Source organism: Nematolebias whitei, chromosome 17 (genome assembly GCF_014905685.2).
Source record: "Nematolebias whitei isolate Nwh7 chromosome 17, NemWhi1, whole genome shotgun sequence".
NCBI lineage: Eukaryota > Metazoa > Chordata > Actinopteri > Cyprinodontiformes > Rivulidae > Nematolebias > Nematolebias whitei.
In genome coordinates, this window is record NC_056514.1 from 17,887,396 (window position 1) to 17,909,963 (window position 22,568).

The following is a 22,568-nucleotide window of genomic DNA, read 5'->3' on the forward strand; positions in this document are numbered from 1 at the left end:
ATAGACATATATACGTAGACGCCTCACTGAGTGGACTGGAGAATACGTCATAGCGTCCGCCATATTGGATGTGGCAGAACATGCCTGTCAACTAAAACAAGAAAATGGACTAAACTTTATAAAGCACCGTTCTACAAAGTGTTTTATGTTAATCCCTGTCATTCACACACACTAATATATTTAGAAAACTAACAGACAATATTTGTAACTTTTAACATGATTATTTAAAACGTTTACTCCTTGAATGTTTAGGTTATAGGTAAGCACTAAACCAACATGTGTATTATTTTGAGTGTTTACAACTACTAATGTGTGTAACACCACGACTGTGGTGATAAATGTAGAAATATTCATATTGAACATTTAATCTGTGTCTATGATAACCAGATCCTGAAATGTGACGTGTTAATTTTCTGAATAAAGAACACTAACATTCACATTTAATTGATTTTGATTAATCACATCGATGAACATATAAACACCAATATATCTTTTATATACATATATATATATATATATATATATATATATTTAAATAATATATGAGTATATATGTAGATATGCATGTGTGTATATACATTTATATATGATCATATTTATATAGTTTCATATCTATCTGTCTGTGAATTAAACAGCTGTGTAAAAACAAAGTGTAGCAGACATATAGACTCAATTCAGTTTATTTATATAGCACCAAGTCACAAAAGACATCGTCTCAGGTCACTGAACAGAAACATTCATATTTATAAAAATAATAATTTAACATTATTTATCTGAGGAGCAGACTGCTTTGAGTTTAACTCATCACAGACTCTCATCTTGAGCATGAAGGCGACAGTGGAAAGAAAAAACTCCCTCATGAGGAAGAAACCTTTAGCAGAACCAGACTCAGGACAAGATGTCATCTGCTTTGACCGGCTGGGTTTGAGAGGAACAGGAAGGAAGAACAGATACACAATGGCAGGTCGAGAATCACGTTAAGATAGAAATAATATCAAACGAAAACTATTCAATTTTAACAATTAATTTAAGGAAATGAGGTCAATTTGTCCTCTAGTAGTCTAAGCTTAAGGCTGCATAACAAGCTAATCCTAACTATAGGATTTATCAAAAAGGAAAGTCTTAAGCCCAGTCTTAAAACTGGACAATGTGTCAGCCTCACGGACAGAAACTGCAAGTTGGTTCCACAAAAGAGGAGCCTGAAAACTGAAAGATCTTCCTTCCATTCTGCTTTTGGAAACTCTAGGAACCACAAGTAAACCTGCAACTTGTGGTTCCTAGAGTTTCCAAAAGCAGAATGGAAGGAAGATCTTTCACTTATCAGGCTCCTCCTTTATAACGTAGCCGTTTCTTTTCATTTTATATGCTTTTTATATGATTATCTACTGTTGCCATCATTCTTTGTTTAAATCAGGTCTCTCTTGTAAATGAGTCCTCGAGGCTCAATGAGACCAACCTGTTTAAATAAAGATTGAATGAATAAAAAAAATGTTCAAGTGGTTTTTTTAAAGACAATAAAAAACGCATCACTCAGCATCTCACTGATACTCTCTCTTATTGTGAGGGCTATGTTTCTTTCAGATTTTCCCTTCAGGTGTCTCCACAGCGAGTCATCTTCATCCATCTCACTCTGCCCTCAATGTCCTCTGCATCCTCTTTTTTCATTCAACCTTTATTTATACAGATAAATCACATTGAGCCTCGAAGACTCATTTATAAGTGAGACATGTCCTCATTCTGTCCTCTCTAACTGCATCCATATATCTTCCTCCTCGTCTTTTTCCTGGCAGCTGCATTTCTAACACCCTTCTACCAATACACCCACAGCGAGGTCTACGTCTCACCCACGGGTCAAAAGATATTAAACAAGTTAATGAACCGAATTAAACTGAACGCAGGAAAATAAACGACTGGTGCCTAATGTGTAGGAACAAAGCACATATTGGGAAGAAAAAAGACAAGTTCACATTTTCCATCTTTATTTAGATCAAGTCTCATGTGAGCAACACAAACTATACGACATTGTAAAAACTACACCCATTTAAAAGGTTTTAATTAAACTGTTAAATGTTTTAAATGTTGGACACGCCTTTAAATCAAAATAAACCTGTTTGGTTTGAACTAGTAGGATTTAAAGCCACCACATCTGGACACATTTGATTTGTCTGTTAAAGACCTGCTCTCCCTCCCTTCCTTCTTTTCTTTACGTAGCCACAGTAACAAAACATGCACCAACAGCCCAGACATGTTTAAACTGCTTCCAACTTTTATCTGTAAGCTTGTGGGTACAAAGAAAAGCAGCAGTGGCTTTTTAAATTTTATTTCAGCTGCTCAGTTTGAGGTTTTGTTGTCATATTTTTCTCATCTAAAGACTTTTAGCAGATAACAGCTGGCTGCAACACGTCACTTTACAGCACAGCAAGGCTGAAGCTTTAGAAATGATATGTTGCCTTTGGTGATTTAGCCATGAAAGGTCCATCTGCATACACTCTGAGATGCTTCTCTGAACTTCCACCTTGGACATTCCTCTTCTCCACTTTCTAAAATACAGAATTCACTTGAAATATTGCTTTTGTGATATTTTTTTAAAAAGGACAACATTCCTAAAATATTTGTAACATCTGATCACTAAGCCATGTGAAAAGCTCCTTTCCTCCAACATCAAGTCCCCCTGAACCTCATCAGTCCTTTAACCCCATTTGTTTCTGGGCAGCAGCTCAGCACGACAGCTTGGACTGCAAAAGCACAATAATTAGCTGAAAATCAATTACTTTTATGTTGAAATTATACTTCAGTCAGTTAACAGGTAACATCTTACCCGTTGTAGATCTATTAATTTTAGTTTGAAAAATAAAAAGGTTCGACAACTAACAAGTGAACAAAATGATAATTATTGTATATTTTTGTAGTATGTTAAGTTGTAAATAGTTGTTTCATGCTTAAGATAAGGCCATGTGACAGAGTAAACAGAACTTAATGCTCCACACAACATGGCAGCTTACAGGTCCTGCTGGCTTCAAGAGATCGGGACACCATCCATCCATCATCTTTACCCACTTCTTCCTTTCCGGGTCACGGGGGTCACTGGTGCCCATTTCCAGCTACCACAACTACTATTATAGTCAGTCAAACACATGCAGCCCAAACTAAAGTGGTTTTCTGCCATTTAAAAACAACTCTAATCTTCTCCATTCTATGAGTCCTCAATGGGATTAACCTGTCTAAATAAAGGTTGAATGAATAAATGTATATATAGTTAATGCCAGCACCATTTCCTTAACCATGACGCTGTAGAAAGTTTCATCTTGTACACTTATTTACATATAATTTTATGTATATTGTTTTATTTTGGCAGACATGTTATTAAAGTTCAGTTGAACTTCAGACCAGGCTGCTCAGATTCTGAAGCTTCTGCCGGCTGTGCCTGCATTCAACCATTCAATGCTATGGAAATAATGTTGCTCAACTCACGATGATGTAAATGGTTGTGTTCAGACTAGCCACTAGCTCGTCAGAATAAACTATAGGCTGTTTCAGAAAACATTTCTGTGAAATGGCTGCTAAGACCAGTCCATCTTTATGCTGTCTCTGACCAGAAATCAGAGGTGGAGACACGTTAAAAACTGGCATTGTGACACCAAAAGAGGCGTGAAGCAGAACTCAGCTGTGTTGACATGAAGCCCAACACATTAAATCTGTGACTGACACCTCCCTCATATAGTTTGTAAAACATGCAACTTCACTCAGTTTAACAATTCTCTCTGTGTATCCAGATTCATGCTCGATAATCCAGGTTGAAAAATCCATTAAAGTCCAGTCAGGTCCTCTGGATGGTTTCTTTTTGTTGAAACTTTTCGTCTTTCATCCAAAAGACTTCATCAGTTCAAGGAACCACAACAAACTCAGTCTTTTCTACCTGGATTACTGAGCATGAATTTGGATGTTCTGAACCACTTTGGCCATGACTGCATCAAACGAGTCGACGGGGGAGAGGGAGGACTCCAGAAACCATCTGAGCATCATCAAACTGGATGGCCCACTATGAGAAGGTGCTATTTATAAGACTGGATTTGTTGTGGCTCCTCGGACTGATGAAGAATTTTGGATGAAAGATGAGACGTCTCAACAAAAAGAAACTGTCCAGAGGAACAGACTTTACTTTGTTGGAATTCTCTCTGTGGGTAAATACTTAAAAAAAAAACTAAATACAAAGAGAGTGAGGTTCTGCCTCAAGTGGAGGATTTCAAGTATTTTGGGGTTTTGTTCACAAGTGAAGGAAGAATGGAGGAGCATGAGATTGACAGATGGATTGGTGCAGCATCTGCAGTATTGTGAACTCTGTGCTGGTCCGTTGTGGTGAAGAGGGAGCTGAGCTGTAAGCCAAAGTTCTCGGTTTACTGGTCGGTCTAAGTCCCTCCCCTCACCTATGGTCACAAACTCTGGGTAGTGACTGAAAGAATGAGATTGCAGATACAAGCGGTTGAAATGAGTTTCCTCTGCAGGGTAGCTGGACTCTCCCTTAGAGATAGGGTCAGAAGTTCAGTTATTCGGGAGGGACTCAGAGTAGAACCGCTGCTCCTCCACATCGAGAGAAGCCAGCTAAGGCGGTTTGGGCATCTGGTAAGGATGCTCCCTGGGCACCTCCCTAGGGAGGTGCTTCGGGCATGTCTGACTGGGAGGACACCCCGGGGAAGACCCAGGACACGCTGGAGGGACTACATGTCTCGGTTGACCTGGGAATGTCTTGGGGTCCTCCCAGAAGAGCTGGAAGAGGTGACTGTGGAAAGAGATGTCTGGGCCTCCGTGCTCAAGATGCTGCTCCCAAGACTCAACTTCGGAGTAAGAGGAAGATGATGGATGGATGGATGGAAATACAAAGTTGCTAAGGGTCATCATCCATCATCCCTGAGTAATGAAGCAGTTGTTTAATCCGGTGATCGTGTGGTCAAACAGACCACAGCTGGCCTGGGAACACCTTGGGATTCCCCCGGAGAAGCTGGCCCAAGTGGCTGGGGAGAGGGAAGTCTGGGCCTCCCTACTTAGGCTGCTACCCCCATGACCCGACCACGGATAAGCAAAAGAAAATGGATGGATGGATGAGTTAGCTTCATCCCCCATCACTGCCTCGATCCATGCATGAATCACACCAAGGTTGCCAGAAGGCATCCACGTTCCAGTTTCAAGTGTTTCCTGAAAGACCCTTTGGTTTTGCCAAACTAATGTTGTCCAAAGAGCCATCTACAGCAGGTAAGATATTAATTCTTAATGATTGATAATTGTAATCTCACAGCAAAATGGCTAAAATACTCATTGAATGCTTTAAAAGACTGGATAATTTTAGCTATTAAGGACCCTCAGAAGCCCTCGCATGCAGCCGGGTTTAATCCCATGGAAACGTGTACTTCACATCTTTCATCTTCTCTTTGTAAACAGCATCAAAGTACTCTGCCTCTGCTGCCGTCAGCTGGTTCTGCCAGTCGCCAACTACTCCTGAAAGAAAACACAAAGGAAATCATAAATCCCTTGACGTAAATTTGTCAAACTGCATTGAACAGAACTATAAATGCAACACTGTTTGTTTTTGCTCCCATTTTTTGTGAGCTGAACTCAAAACATCTGAGACTTTTTCTATGAACAGGACTTTTGCTCTTAAATCTTCACAAATTCGTGTTAGTGAGATAATCCAACCACCTCACATGATCTCTTGTGGAGCTTTGGAGACGGTTTATGGAAGAGAAATAAACGTTTAATTCACGGGCAACAGTTCTGGTGGACATTCCTGCAGTCAACAGCTGCTGCTCCATCAGAACATCTGTGTCATTGTGCTGTGATAAAACTGCACATTTTAGAGTGGCCTTTTATTGTGGTCAGCCTAAGGCTCACCTGTGCAATAATGATGCTGTCTAATCAGCAGCTTGATATGCCACACCTGGGAGGTGGACGGATTATTTCACTAACACATATTTAAACTAATTTGTTTCTGCACTCGCTCTCGCACAAGGCGGACGACTTTTCTCTCCCTCCTCTGTTCTCCTCTTCCTCCTGCTTTTTTGCTCTCTGTGTCTCGGAGCTCCTGTTACATACCTTCAGAACCAAAAATACCATTATGGATCTGATGAGCTGGACTTTCAAAGTAATCAACAAAATATTTTCAACAAAGCGAAAGTGGCCTATAGAGCCCTCACGTCCCTCTGAGACTCACGCTGCAGGACACGTCATGGATGTGGGAACTGAAGCATCTCTCAATTTTGTCTCAGGAGGACGCTGAAGACTAATATAATTGGATTTATGATAACAGGTTCCTGCTTTTAAGAATCGTCTGGTTCCTGGTTTATCAACATACAAAGAAGACGTCTGCAGCTTATTTGGCCCTCGTCTGGCTGCCTGCTTGTGAAGGTTTGGTTTGTGCTATGAATACTCAAAATCAGCTGATTTATGAGCTAAACCATAAGATGGAAGTGATTTGTGAGAATCGCAGGCCACCTGCGGCTTCTAGGACTCGCCAGCATGTTGGCGACAACCTTGAAGGAGGCTCACAGCACGGATCAGTGGAATGCCCACAAATCAGACCATTTTGAATCCAAAGTACCAGCAGGACAGAAGGCTGACAAGAAAATAAAACAGTCTGCCTGAAGAAAACATTTATGGCTTATCTGAATCTGACTCCTCCATTTGGCCTCGAAAGAAGGCTGACTACCAAATTTCCCCTGGGACATGGGTAAACTAAGAAAAAGCTTTGTCTGTGCAGGCTTATCAGAACTGTTGACTGACCAACATCTTATCAGGACTATGGCCTATCTGGAAGTGCTTCATGGACAGATTTCACCATCTTGACGTCAAATGCATATGTAATGTGTTCATAAATGTGCTTGCTGGTAAGAGTTTTTTTGATGTTTTAAACCGTGTCCTGATAGGACAAGATGTGAAGAGGTCTTTTTTATATTACCACTATCCATCCTCATGGCCTTTCACCTTTTTCTACCTAAGAAGTATTCTGATAAAGGATAAGAGGCCGCGCTCCTGTAGCAGCAGCAACGTGCACTCCGTCCATCTTTTGGACGACTGTACGAACATAGTCTCAATGTAACTCGGTACGACATAAAGCTTATTCTGATAATATTAAAGAGAAAAAGGCTTGTTGTGTTTATTTAACAAAAAAAAAAAAGTCTTATATCTTTCAGTTCAGTTCATGAAAAATGGGAGCAGAAACAAAAGTGTGGGGGGGGGTGTGACTGTGGCTGAGTGGTTAGACCAGTCGTCCTCCAATGCAAGAGTTGGGGGTTGAACTCCACCAGCAGTCACATGCTGAAGTGTCCCTGGGCAAAACACTGAACCCCTCATTGCCTCTGATGTGTCCCATCAATGTATGAATGTGATAAAGCACTGATTATTCTCTGTACAGATCTAGTATGTATATAGTATATATGTGTAGTATGATCTAGCTGTATGAATGGGTAAATGAGGACACAGATTGTAAAGAGCTTTGAGTATCTTGATCAGCTAGAAAGGTGCTATACAAGTACAGTCCATTTACCATTTATAGCTTTGTTCAGTTTATGTTCTTTAAAAGTCAATTGTTTCATTTTTGTCGACAAATACAGCATGAAACTTTCATCCTACAGGTGCAGATTTAGGATTTCATTAAGATGTTCCTTTAATATTATTCAATCAAACGTACCTTTCCTGAAGAATTCAGACTTTGTCTGGTCCATGATCTCACATGGAACCACTGAATAGTTGGACATGCTGTTTTTCTTCATGTTCTTAAACAAACACCTGTTGGCGATCTGCTCTACCACCTCAGCATCCAGCGGCTTCTCCAGGAACTGAGCGATTCTTCTCACAGAGTCCTTCAGGTCCTGCAGCACAGAAACGCAGCGCAGGTCTCGTTTGGTGACCCTTTCGCTTAGTCTTGTGTAGAAACGGCACTCGGCTCTCACCTTCACCATCTCCTCGTAGGAGATGTACAGCATCTGCTGGCCCTCGCCAACATTCAGCCAGCTCTTTACGTGGTCAAACCACGTGCCAAATACAACTAAAAGATAAGAAAGTTATTGTCAAATGTTCCCAAGCTCAGTAAATCTTCACAGTCCTTTTAAGGGTAAATCCCATTTCTAACTTGCTTTACACCTCCACCACGAAATTTAATTGCTTTGATCCCTTAAAAATCATAAGTGGGGGGGGAAAAAACTATAACATTAATACATACATACAAAGGTTAAAAGAGATATTTTTCAACTTTGCTGCTATATTATGGGAACTTTGTGTAAAAGTCTCATTTTTACATTTTTCTCCTCCTTAATCACAACAAAGGGACATATCTAGCCTTTAGCAGGAACATGTCATATAGCCATACAGCTATGGGGCAAAGAAGGAAATAAGATTCACGCTAATCTTGCTCTTGCTTATAAAGTACAGTTACACTATAAGCCAGGGTATTGTTTAGCCTCATATTATAGGTGAACTGTATGAAAAGGAGACAACCTCGTCCGTCAAGGAACTTGTGGAGGAACTCGCTCTGTGGGACTGGATTCACCAGGAAGGACGCCATAACATGATAGTGAAATAAAGACGTGAACACATCTTTGGGGTTCCTCATGACGTAGATCACCTGCAGACATCACAGAACATTTTGAACACTTTATCCGTTTTGGTCGTCAGAACAAATATTCCAACCTTTTCTGTTTTAACTGTAGTTTTGTCATTGTCCACTACCAAAAGGCAAAAGGTGCAAAATCTCACAATGTTGTGTAAGATACCGTATAACTGGTAAGATTTCACCGGAATGGCTCCAACTCAATCATTTCTTAACATAAGATGATCTTGGTTAAGAACTCATGAAAGAAGGTGTGCACTATGCATTTATGCTGTGAATGTTGGGCGTTTAATTTGAAATATTGTTGCTTGTACCACGTCCAAAACTGTGCTAACCACTTGCACTCAAAAGGATCCACGATTAGTTGTAACAATAGACTTTATTTGAGAAATATTCATTTTAGACGTAAAAACAATACAGTAAAAATATTGTAGACGGTTTAGTTTTTATAAATTTAAATAAAATATTGTCACATGGACGTCACCATGTTTTTACGCTGCAATGCATTCTGGGTAAATGACATATGCTAGGTCCTGTAGTGCTAGCTCCGTCCAGTTTTGTTTTTTTTAAACCATATTGCACTAACATTTGCAACATTTCAAAACTTAAACGAATATGAAATATACAGACTTCGATTCATATTTGGTAAATCTTTAACAAAATTCCAAAACCTGTGCAAACCTGCACAAAAACTCTTCTGAACTGTAATTTATAAACCATAAATTGTATCATTTAGAACTGGCTCCAGGCGATGTGTCTCATCTGGCGTCTCGTCAACCTGTTAAAATGACAAATTACATTAAGTTTTTTTCTATGACTTGTCCATTTAAGTTTTTGTATATTATGAGAACAAATCAGTTACCTGCGAGCGGCAGCTTGTAGCTTTAATCAGAGCTTCTCCAACTTTATTATTTCATGGTGAAGTTGTGGTGCTGCTTTATCGCTACAAGCTACATGAAGGAATAACGTACTCCAGCATAGTAAAAATAAAGCCTAAACCCCTCACTTTTCACTGAGCTGTCTGGTCATAATTTATTGAGATACACAGCAACAGGCGATGGAGTGGGAAATCTTCACAACCTTTGGGGAATTAGCTGGAAGTTTGTTACAGAGTTCGTTGGTCTGCTGCTTCGCTTTTCGTCTTCCTTCCGCACATTTGTCGTATTTCCAAAATACATTACCGCATTTTTATTTTACACTTCTTGCAAACAACCGTGCCCTTGTCAAGCTGTGTCTTCCCCGGAACATTGTAGAATATGAAAGGACTTTACTCTGACTTAACGACGAAGGAGTGGGTTGAATCGCGCTGTCCTCCGCTCCATGATAGCGGTCTCCATTCAGATAAAGGGAGCTGGCTAACTAGCTTGATGTACGGTGGTCCAAATTCTACTGTGGCTGAGCGGACACGTAATGTGATATGCAGTACACTCGGGAGTAGGAGCAGGAAAAACAAAAAAAATACGCATTTTAAAATCAATTTATGTGCCTTTAGAATCAATTCAGAATCATCAGGTCTAGGAGTCTAGATTCTTTAATAAATCTGTTATTTTCTGCACCCTAGTAATGTTAGCCTTCCTGTGTTTACTCTGTAGATTCCAGTACAGAAGGGACCCACCGGCATCATCAACCCAGCATGCATTGCGCAGGTGAAAAATATGACAAAATATATGTTTTTGAAGTAATCATGAGTTTTTACATATAACAAACAGCAATTTTTTTAAGTTAGTAGGAAAATTACAACATATTTAACATGGATCCCTTTAACATTCTCATCATCTGACAAGTCACAGACCCACACTGGATAAGGACACGTTTAGAAAACCTTGTTAGTGTGAAGGCAGTCATAAGGCAGCAAGCCTTGTGCATCCTCACAACCAAGGGCGTCAGAAGCATCCGTAATGTGGGGGGACACAATGATGTGTGCGCGCGCGTTAAAAAAAAGGTGTTCACCAGTGAACAAAAAAAAAGCAACATTTCACTTAGATTTCCTGTAATTCCACACATTTAAAGCATGTTTCTCATCAAGTTCGTGTAAATTCAGCTGTGTGTTTTAAAGACATTTTAACTTTAATACAGAGCGTCAGGTCGGCACGATTTGTCTTTATAGAGAAATAAAAAACATCATCACTAGACTTTTTTACTTGTGTTCAACACTACTCATCTAAATGATGTTTCTCATGAAGCTTGAGGACAATAAGGTGTGGGGTTTTAAAGACATTTCAACTTTAATGCACCTGAACACACAGCATCTCTTACACAGTTACTGCTAAGCTAACATGCTACAGACGTAGCGCTCCACTTCTCTCAAGCATCCTCCTAACATGATTATATGTTTATGATCAACCCCCCGGTCAACAACTGCCAGCACAAAGCTGCTAAACTGGCGAGCGAGTAACACAGAGGTGTCTCCATCTCCTCCACATGTGTGCGTTTTCTGCTGAAGCAGGAGGAGATGCACAGAAACACTGCAGGTGTTACACCATATTCTGTGACCACCGTATATTGTGACCGTGGCAACAAGCTGCTGTGTTTAGAGTTGGAGGTAACCAAGAAAACCTGGAGTGGAGTTTTAGTGGCTTGAGTATTCTCCTATTAATCAAGTGGAATGGATTCGTTCACGAAGAAAGAGAAACTGCGCCGCCTGAACTAATGTTTCATAGTAAAAGTGGGGGTGGTCCAAATGAACGTTTTTGGAATGTGGGGGGGGGGACTTGTCCCCTTCACATATAATGGTTGCGACGCCTATGCTCACAACTCATAACAACCCATCATGCACAGGACTGAGGAGCCAAACCTTTGCCTGGACCCTTTAAGCTACATTCTGGATAACTTCTTAGGTCATGGTGGGTTGTCATCCCACTAACGATGGCCTTATTGAGGTTGGTAGATATAAGGAGAAGCAATCAATCAAAATTACTATAAAACTGCCCTACACCTGCAGTTTCTATATCCAATATGAAGGCCACTGTTTGGTCACCTGAATGAGTAAACTTAATAATATACATAATATAAGTACGGTGGCACAGTGGCTCCGCTGGTAGAGCTGCTGTCTCTCAGCGGGAAGGACGCCGGATCAAATCCCGGCCGGGGGCCTTTTCTGGATGGAGTTGGCATGTTGTCTCTGTACAAGTGGGTTTTCTCCAGGTACTTCAGTTTCCTCCCACAGACCAAAAACATGCATGTTAGACTGATTGGTAACTCTGAATTGTCTCTAGGTGTGAGTGAGAGAGTGAATGGTTGTTTGTCTCGTTTGTCTATGTGTCTCTGTTATGGACAGGAGACCTGTCCAGGGTGTCCCCCACCTCTCATACAGTGACTGCTGGATGTGGGCACCAGTGACCCCCATGACCCAAAATGGAAGAAGCGGGTAAAAGATAATGGATGGATGGATGGATGGATGGATGGATGGATATATAAGTAAATGTTGGAATAAAATTGAAAAAAAATCCAGTGAATCCCACCAATAAATTTAAGACAAACTATTTGGTCTTATTTGAGGGTAATCAAACACTTCATAGACCAACGTTTATTTTCTGTACACAGTGTTCCCCTGACTGAAAAACTATGATTCAACCTGATCGCACAAAAACTGGAAATGGACAGGAAACCAAACGTGCTCACATGTAATCACAGGTGTGAGTCTCTTTTTGAGACACGTGAAGAGAAATCAGTCTCAAAAGTGTCACACAAGCATACAAGAAGTTTTACAAATGTGTACTACAAGATTCACAAATACATACAGTTTTTCTAATGTACACATTTCAATTTGCACAAGAAGGAATTTTTATTTTACTTTTTATTTAACCTTTATTTTACCAGGATAAAAACCCTCATTGAGATTAAAACACTCTTTTTTCCAAGGGTGTCCTGGCCAAGAGGCAGCAACAAAGACAATATGCAAAAAAACAAACAAACAACAAAACACAGTTAAGAGAAAATGTCAAGCTATAAAAAACAGGTACTATAAAACAAGCTAGTATTAAAAACAGGTACTATAAAACAAGCTAGTATTAAAAACAGGTACTATAAAACAAGCTAGTATTAAAAACAGGTACATGCCACTGAATTGGCCTCCATAACTTTTAGTTTAGATGTAAAAGCACTGAATGAGATTAATTTACTCAATCTCGGAGTTTCTTGTAGGAATATTCTGTGCATACAATCAAATACACGTGCACAAATCACCTGCTGTGCACGGATCAGCTGTCTGTGAATGTGACTTGAGACTTCCTTACCTTCCAGATTCATCAAGGTAATGTTGCATTCAAGGCTGGTAAAAAGCTGGGACATCTGAGTGTTAACCAAGTTAAAGGGAAAATACACATTTCTAACTTGGCACAACAGCTCACAACCTACAGGCGATTTGTGCACGTGTATTTGACTATTTGTATGCACAGTATACATTAGGAAAAACTGTTTATGCATTTGTGAATGTTGTAGTACACATTTGTAAAACTTGTGGTAGGCTTGTGGATCTTGCTGTACGCACACAAATCTCATTGTATGCCTGTAACTTGAGACTGATTTATATCCATACATGTCATCAGGCGCAAATGTGTACAGCTAACTTGAACCGTCACCAAATGACTTGCACAGTTAGAGGAAACAAGACTGGTCATTTGTTTGTGAGGAGAAAAACAAATGACGTCACGTTAGAATCCTCCTGGCTCACTGAATGATGAAATGGTTTAGCGTCAGACACAGATACTTTAAGACTACGGAAGGCTTTTTGTTTCTATTGGAAAACCTTTACAACACAACAATGATGCGCGACACAAACTGACTTGTGTACCTTTGGTTTTACTGCAAAGAAAGATGCTGGCATCATGTCATCGAGAAAATGAGTTGTGAACATGCGTGGGGACGGTCTGTCCTCCAGGTTGAGAACCAGAGCTCGATGCTCCTCTAGCCAAGGGACACGGTCCCAGTTATGAAGAGTCTCAACTGAGGCTGGATCTCCTCCGCTAAGAATCAGAGGGACAATCTCCTGCATCCAGGTTGTGCCTACACAGAAGAAACACTTGAGCATTATTAATATCACATTCCTGTTTTCATCTTATGTTTCAGATCGTTTGATGACACCACTGACATGCTGAATTATTTTGTCACTGCAGACAATTTTTTTTTTAATAAGAGTATAAAATGTATAACATTATCTCCAAAATTGACAGAGTAAAATAAACTGGGGGTCTTGTTTTATTTTTGATACTCTGAATTTGTCTCATAAAAAGCTATGCTTTAACAAACAATACCAGGGCCTAAACTTTGGTTAAAAAATATGTCACTGTAGTCAAGAACAACAAACAGGAAACAGTTCAACAAGTATGCAAAAAAAATTCTATTTTAACTCATAAACATACTAAAATAAAATAAGGACAGCTCTTCGTAGACGCTGCAGCCCCTGTACACTTCCATCCATCTTTTGGACGGCTGTACGGAACATAATTTCGCTGTACTTACTGTGCAATGATAATAAAGCTGATTCTGATTCATTGGTGGAAAGAGGACCCAAATCAAATTAAATTAAATTCAAAAATACTTTATTAATCCCAAAGGGAAATTAAATGTTGTTGTAAATCATCATCCTCGTTTCATTAAGAGATGTTATTGTTACTGTAGGCGGAAAGATTTATTTTTAAGGTCCATCCCACAGCGGAGCCGAAGAACATGCAGGAATCAACCAAAACGTTGGTCTTTGGAGGATCGTAGTGAAGTGGGAACGTAGTCGTCTCTTTTCTGTGTAAAAGTTGGTGATGGTCCACGCTGGCTTTGAGCATGAACAAAGCTTCTGTTGTGAGGTTGTGGTGCTTTGTCTGATGGTGGCAGATTATGGCACCATGTACATGTATGAGGCATTGAATTGGGTTGTAGAATTGAATTGGTGGCTGCATGTTGGAGTAGCTCTGTTACATTAATTCTGAGTTATTGCTTTTGAAAACTTTAATTCCTCTTTTGTCTGGATGAAAATCGCTTTTTTCAGATGATTACTTCCTCTGGTATCAGAAACTGTGCAGCTGGAAGGATTTTTACTGAAACCTTTTTACTTTTGGGCATTTGTTATGATGCGTAACCATGGCAACAATGTGTTTTTGTAATAACCAGGAGCAGCTGATTAACATCTCAAAAGCTGAAATACCTCAACTACAATCCCAAATGAGTTGAAAAGGAGGTGCCATGGACGAATTCCCGTCAGCCTGGCGGCAGTGCTCGAGTACCTGACCGCCGAGATCCTGGAGCTGTTCCTGAAGCTGTCAGTGGCGACGAGGAGCTCGGCAGGCTGCTGGGACGAGTGATCATCGTTCAGGGAGGAATTCTGCCAGGCCTCCGGGCAGTCCTGCTGCCCAGGAGGACTGAGAGGCTCGCTGGATCTGACAGCAAGTTGGATCCGTGTGGATGGATCAGTATCTGTGGCCAGATTCTTCGGATTCGCTGCAGAAGATCCTTCCTGCCCACATCTATCAGCATCTATAACAACTCTAGAATGAAACCAGGATGAAGAGCTATGACAACACTTACTTTCCCTTTGGGATTAATAAAGCATTTTTGAATGGAATTGTGCTAGCTTCTTTGGATATCTGCTGATTTATCAGTTGGTGTTTAGATACTTCACTCTGTATGAAGAGGCCTAATGTGGAACGTCCTTTAAACTTAACAGGTAGTGCCACAAGAACTGCAATCAACCATTTGAAATGGCTGGAGTCTGGAGTCTGTGGAGGAGTTTAGCTCGTGTTTAAATCGTTCTGCTGCGGAAGACGTTCACAAGCAGACTATAGAATAATGAACTGATTGCCGGACATCCTCCTTCAGGGAATACCTCTCCAAATTGATTTCATTCTCAGTGTTGGCTGCTGGGTGACCACAAATATATGTACGAAGCATGGCATTTAGCAAGAGTTTGTTAGGAAGCCAGAGACAACAGTTGGCAAATTCACAAGATGCCTCAGTCTGAGACTGAGGTGTTCTGGCCACACTGGTCCATTCAGAAAACACATGAAGGAGGTGAGGGGGTCGGAGGCAGCCTACCTCTGATGCGCCTCCGTGTTTCCAAGCGAAGTTGCAACAGGGTCGAGTTGATAGATGTGTGAAAAAGAAAGAAAAAAAAAAACAGTGGAGCTCAGCTCAGTAATGTGATGAACTGATTGCAACCGCCCGCTCGTCGGATTAAATAATGAAACAGATTACCGGGAAAATCTTGATGATGAGGAACAGATACTTCATAGTTAGTTTTAAAAAGTAGTTAATAACAAAAAGGATAGCTAAAGTGAGTTAATTTGTTATGTTTAGTAAAGGACACGAGGGAACACGTCTGGCACACATTTAATGCATCACGCTCCAATTCAGCCTAGCAGAGTTCTGCTCCACGCCTCTTTGCTTCTGCTTGGCACACTTCATTTCTGAAATCTCACATCTGAGCGGGATGTGGCTGGCTTAATCTGTGATTTATGAAAGGCTAGAGGAAGCTTAAAGACATATTGGTCTATGCAACCATTACGCAGAGCTGTCCTCTCAGTATGCCCAGGCAATGCGTGTTATCTCCTTCAGGAGCTGCACCTCCAGGTTTACTTTAGACAGACGTTAGAATGAAAGAAAGCTCAGTGGACAACTCCAACGTTCACTCCTGTTTGGTTTCTTGCATCTCCAGTTTGGCCCATTTTTTGACGTTTGATAACAAAACGTGAAAATACAGTAGAGTCCTCAGTTGCTCTTGTTGCTGGCTCCACTTAAACCTGATTTTATAAATTTAATTTAGACAGGTAATTTCATTAATTCAGGTAATTTCAAAACAGCCACTAGGCAGTGTATCACTTGTGCCGGTCCCAAGCCTGGGTAAATGGTGAGGTTTGTGGCAGGAAGGGCATCCGTCATAAAACACTTTTGCTAAAACTATAAAGAGAGTTCTTCAAAGCAAATCATACCGGATTGGCCGAGGCCCGGGTTAACAACGACCGCCACTGGTGTTGACAAATGGTGTCGGCGGAAATTGTGCAATGGTTATTCGAAGAACATGAGGGAAACGTGTCAGGACACAGAGGGAGAATAGGAAAGTGAAGAATGTAGGACTGAGGGTTGCAACTCTAAATGTGGGGACAATGACAGACAAAGTTATAGAGCTGGCTAACATGATGCAGAGAAGGAAGGTAGATGTTTTACATGTCCAAGAGACCAAGTGGAAGGGCAGCAAGGCTCACAGCACTGGAGGATGTTCAAACTGTTTTACCATGGTGTAGATAGAAAGAAACAGAGTAGGGGTGGTCCTGAAGGAGGAGTTGGAAAAGAATGTAGTAAAGGTGAAAAGAGTGTCAGATAGAGTGATGTACCTGAAGGTAGAAGGTCTGATGCTAAGTGTTGTCAATAATTATGCTCTACAGGTTGGATGTGATGTGGAGGAGCAAGATACATTTTGGAAGGAGCTGACTGAAGTGCTTTGAGTATTCCCAGGGAGGAAAGATTGGTGATCGGAGCAGACCTGAAAGGACATGTTGGTGAAGGAAACAGAGGGGATGAGGAAGTGATGGGTAGGCTTGGTGTCAAGAAAAGAAACCAGGAAGAACATATGGTGGTGGATTTTGTCAAAAGAATGGAAATGGCTGTAGTCAATACCCATTTTCTAAAAAGGGAGGAACATAGAATGACCTAAGAATGGAGGAAGGAGTAGACAGGTAGACTACATTATGTGTAAAAGAGGAAACCTGAGGCAGTAAATGGTGGAAGCTGAGAAAAGAAGAATGTTGTAAGAAATTCTGAGAGGAGTTGTTAAAGACTCTGGGTGGTAAGAAAGAGCTTCCAGATGTCTGAGCTCCTACAGCAACTGTACTTCGAGAGATAGGTAGGAAAGTACTTGGTGTGTCATCTGGACAGAAAATGGATGATAAGGAAACCTGGTGGTGGAATAGTGAAGAGCAGGACACTGTTCAAAGAAAAAAGGTTAGCCAAGAAAAAATATGCTCTCTTGTAAATTAGTCTACGTGGCTCAATGAGACTAAATAATGGTTGAATGAATGATAGAGAGAGGACTGAAGAGAAGAGAGGAATATAAGGAGATGGGACGTATAGCAAAGAGGGAGGTGGCAAAGGCAAAGCAGAAGGTGTATGATGAGTTGTATGGGAGGCTGGACACTAAAGAAGGCGAGAAGGACTTGTACCAATTGGCAAGGCAGAGGGATCAGGCTGGAAAGGATGTGTAACAGATTAGGCTTGTTAAAGATAGGAATGGTCATGTTCTAACAAGTGAGGAGAGTGTGACAGGAAGATGGAAGGAGTAATTTGAGGAGCTAATGAATGAAAAGAGAAAGAAGAGTAGAGGTCATAGAAACTGGACCAGGAAGTGGGAAAGATTAGTGAGGGTGAAGTCCAGAAAGCTCTGAAAAGAATGAAGGGGAAGACAGTAGGACCTGATGACATACAGTGGAGGTTTGGAAATGTCTTGGAGAGATGACAGTGAGGTTTTTGACTCAAATATTCAATGGCATATCTGAGGGTGAGGAAATGCCTGAAGAATGGAAGAGAAGTGTGCTGGTGCCCATTTTTAAGAACAAGGGTGATGTACAGAGTTGTAGCAACTACAGGGAAATTAAGTTGATGAGTCACAGGATGAAGATATGGAAGAGAGTTGTGGAAGCAAGACTTAGATGAGAAGTGACTATATGTAAGCAGCAGTATGGTTTCATGCTAAGAAAGAGCACCACAGATGTCATCTTTGCTTTGAGGATGCTGATTAAGAAGTACAGAGAGGGTCAGAAAGAACTCCATTGTGTCTTTGTGGAGTTAGAAAAAAAAAACATAAGACAGGAGGACATGTTAGACTGATACAGGACATGTATGAGGACAGCAGGACAGTGGTGAGATGTGCTGTAGGAGTGACAGATAGCTTCAAGGTGGAGGTGGGAGTGCATCAAGGATCAGCTCTGAGCCCCTTCTTGTTTGCTTTGGTGATGGACCAACTAACAGATGAGGTCAGGCAGGAATCTTCATGGACTATGATATTTGCAGATGACATTATGTTCTGTGATGAGAACAGGGAACAGGTGGAAGAGAACTTGGAGAGGTGGAGGTATGCATTTGAAAAAAAAAGAGGAAAAAAAAACAGCCGTAGTAATACAGTGTAAATGAGAGGGAAACTGGTGGAACAGTGAGGCTACATGGAGCAGAGGTCACAAAGGTGCAGGACTTAAGTACTTGGGGTCCACTGTCCAGGAAAATGGAGAATGTGATAAAGAGGTGAAAAGGAGAGTCCAGACAGGATGGAGTGGATGGAGAAAAGTTTCAGGACTGATTTGCGACAAAAGGGTGTCAGCAAAGGTCAAAGGAAAAGTTTACAAACAGTGGTGAGACCAGCTATGTTGTATAATCTGAAGACAGTGGCATTGACAAAAAAACATGAGAATGAACTGGAAGTTGCAGAAATTAAGATGTTGAGGTTCTCTTCAGGAGTGACGAGGCTGGATAAGATTAGGAATGAGATCATCAGAGGTACAGCACAGGTTGAACAACTGGGAGATAAAGTTAGAGAGACCAGACCGAGATGGTTTGGACATGTCCAGAGAAGGGACAGTGAGTATATTGGTAGAAGGATGTTAGAAAAGCAGCTTTCATGAAAAAAAAAAAAAACAAAGATGAAGGCCAAAGAGAATATATATATAGTATATGGTATATGTACATATATGTATATATACAGTATGGATGCAGTTAGAGAGGACATGGAGGTAGTTGGAGTGAGGACAGAGTGAGATGGAGGAGGATGACTTGCTGTGGCAAAGAAGGAAAAGCCAAAGAAGAAGAATTTCATTAAGACAAGTAGTCTCCTTTACAAGAGAGGCCTGCAAATTAACATCTTTAATCAGCTTCCTGCTATTAAATACCTGGCTCATTGTCAGATTACCCGTTTTCCTTCAACAGACGGTAGCTCAGTAAACAAAAGCTCCACATTTATAAGTACTACAATGTCTACACTACACTTTTCACAAACACTCATACTGTACTACTATGCATTGTATTATATACTTACATTACTTTTTTCTTCTTTAAAACTGTGTAAAAATGTGTTATCCTGTGGTAATGTGAATTTTAAAGTCTAATCCAAAAGCACCTTCCTTTAGAGCATTTTGGGTGCAGGTATCTTAGTCTTTTCACTCAGATTTACCATAATAATGAACGCTGCGCTCACCGGCAGCTGATGTTCAGCAACCTTATGTTGAAAGTCCATCCATCCATCCATTATCTTTACCCGCTTATTCCATTTTGGGTCACGGGGGTCACTGGTGCCCATGTCCAGCAATCACTGTGCGAGGGGCGGGGTACACCCTGGACGGGTCGCAAGTCCATCACAGGGCCACATAGAGACAAACAAGACAAACAACCATTCACGCTCTCACTCACACCTAGGGACAATTTAGAGTTACCAATCAGCCTAACATGCATGTTCTTGGTCTGTGGGAGGAAACCGGAGTACCCGGAGAAAACCCACGCATGCACGGAGAGAACATGCAAACTCCACCCAGAAAGGCCCCTGGACCGGAGTTTGAACCAGGGACCTGCTCGCTGGGAGGCAGCAGCTCTACCAGTTGCGCTACCGTGCTGCCCTATGTTGAAAGTATGGTTATGATTTGGTTGTGAACTTAAAAGTCCTATGGAATTCAAAATGAATGTAGAAAACACTTTCCAGATTTGTATAACATGGGAAATGCTTTTAGATGTAGATCAAGAGGGTAGGACTTCAGGTCTTCTTTATACGAGGGTGTTCCCCAGAGGTCTGTCCTGGGACCAGATTTATTCTTTCAACCAGTGCAGAAAGAAATCTGATGGAGCAGGAGCCAGAAAAGGAGGAGGCAGAACAGGAACATAAAAGAGAGGCTGTCAGTGGAAAGCAGGGCCCGCCTTGAGCGAAGGAAAACAAGGAACATGATACCAGTGAGATCTGACTAATGTGCCTCGAAGCGGCACATTATGAAACAGCTCCTAAGAAAACAGTCCTTAAGCTGTTTGTAAAGTTACACAGTCAAAAATTAACAGCAATATTTTGGTTTATTTATTAGTCTTTCATAAGAAATAAATAGGCAGCACGGTGGCGCAACTGGTAGAGCTGCTGCCTCTCAGCGAGCAGGTCCCTGGTTCAAACCCCGGTCCAGGGGCCTTTCTGGGTGGAGTTTGCATGTTCTCTCCGTGCATGCGTGGGTTTTCTCCGGGTACTCCGGTTTCCTCCCACAGACCAAAAACATGCATGTTAGGCTGATTGGTAACTCTAAATTGTCCTTAGGTGTGAATGAGAGAGTGAATGATTGTTTGTCTCGTTTGTCTCTATGTGGCCCTGTGATGGACTTGCGACCCGTCCAGGGTGTACCCCGCCCCTCGCACAGTGATTGCTGGACATGGGCACCAGCGACCCCCGTGACCCAAAATGGAATAAGCGGGTAAAGAAAATGGATGGATGGATGGATGAAGAAATAAATAGTTTTTCTTTTTTCAAAGTCATATTTTCACCATGTCATTCATACATTTATAAATGTCAAAACTCCAAACTAAATACTTAACTTGCAAGCTAAATATTTAGTTAGCAAGCTACATATTTGCTTGCTAACGCTAACTAAATATTTAGTTTATAAATTAAATGCTTATGTCCAAGCTAAATGTTTAATTTACAAACTAAATATTTAACTTGCAAGTTGAATATATAGTTAGCAAATTGAATATTTATTTTGGAAATTAAATATTTACTTTGGAAAATATTTAGGTTTGAGCTAAATATTTACTTAGCAAATTAAATATTTAGTTTAGGAATTAAATGTTTAGCTTAGAAATTAAATGTTTAGTTTGGAAATTAAATATTTAGCTTGGACAATAAATATTTAGTTTTGAAAATAAATATTTAGGTCTGAGCTACATATTTAGTTAGCAAATTAAATATTTAGTTTGGGAATTAAATGTTTAGCTTAGAAATTAAATATTTAGTTTGTAAATTAAGCATTTATCTATCACATAAATATTTAGTTTGTAAACTAAATATTTAGCTTGTAAATAAAATATTTAGCTTGGAACTATGACATTTTATAAATGTCTGAATGACATGGTGAAACTATGACTTTGAAAGAAAAAAAAACTTTTTTTTTATTCTTATGAAATGCTAAATAAACCAAAATATCGCTGTTAATTTTTGACTGTGTAACTTTACAAACACCTAACCAGGTTAAGTCAGGCCCTCTGGACGGATTCTTCTAGTTGATACTCAGACTGAAAAACTCTTTTGGATAAAAGACGAAACGTTTCAACAAGAAGAATCCACCCAGAGGATCTGACGTATCTACCTGGATTACTGAGCAGCGTCAGGACAATGTGAGGAAACACCTGAACAAAGCGCGTGGGGCTCAAAGTCAGAGAACTAAACATCAAGCGGGGTCAAACTTACCGGACTTGGGGTACGTCACGATGAGCACGTCGTCCGGACGAAAGGTGAACTCCTCGAAGTGTTTGAGGCTCTCTGGAGTGTGGGCAATTTTAGGCAGCTTAATGCCTTTATATGAAATGTACAAGTCCTCCTCAGTCATGGTTACAGGCTGTCAGTCTGTCTGCAGGCTAACTTTGCCTGAGCACTAAAAAAAAAAAAAAAAAAAAAAAAACTTTGCCCGAGCACTTCCGGTCTGTCTCTTTAACTCTTTACCTGCAGCTCATAAATATCATATAAAATCTTTACTTGGCTGCAGCTCGTGCCGTTGTGTGGGACGTGGTGCGTTCAGGTTCTTCCAGTGCTAAAAAAAGTCCAAATGTTACGCTGTAGGTGTGTAATAACATGTAAAGTAAGCGTGCGCAGACATGTTATCAGCTGGGTCATTCCATTCCTACTATTCGGTGCCTTTTGAGTCCCCATGCCATAATGTGTTCTATTTTGCTTAAAGGTGGGATAATATTTATTTTATTAATCGCATCTTATATGTTTATGTGTTTATGTGTTTATGTATATGTTATATGTTTACTTATATGT

At 40.6% G+C, this 22,568-nt stretch overlaps 1 protein-coding gene across 1 annotated transcript; it reads right to left on the minus strand.

Annotated features, from left to right (window-relative positions):
- Positions 1–5,380: 5,380 nt before the first annotated feature.
- Positions 5,381–22,134, minus strand: LOC119423346 (sulfotransferase 2B1). Its single transcript, XM_037690724.1, has 6 exons — positions 21,996–22,134; positions 13,389–13,600; positions 8,485–8,611; positions 7,941–8,035; positions 7,679–7,859; positions 5,381–5,490 (listed from the first exon to the last, which is right to left on the minus strand). Exons 1-6 carry the CDS (start codon positions 22,132–22,134, stop codon positions 5,381–5,383), a joined length of 864 nt encoding a protein of 287 aa, XP_037546652.1.
- Between the last annotated feature and the right edge of the window lie 434 nt (positions 22,135–22,568).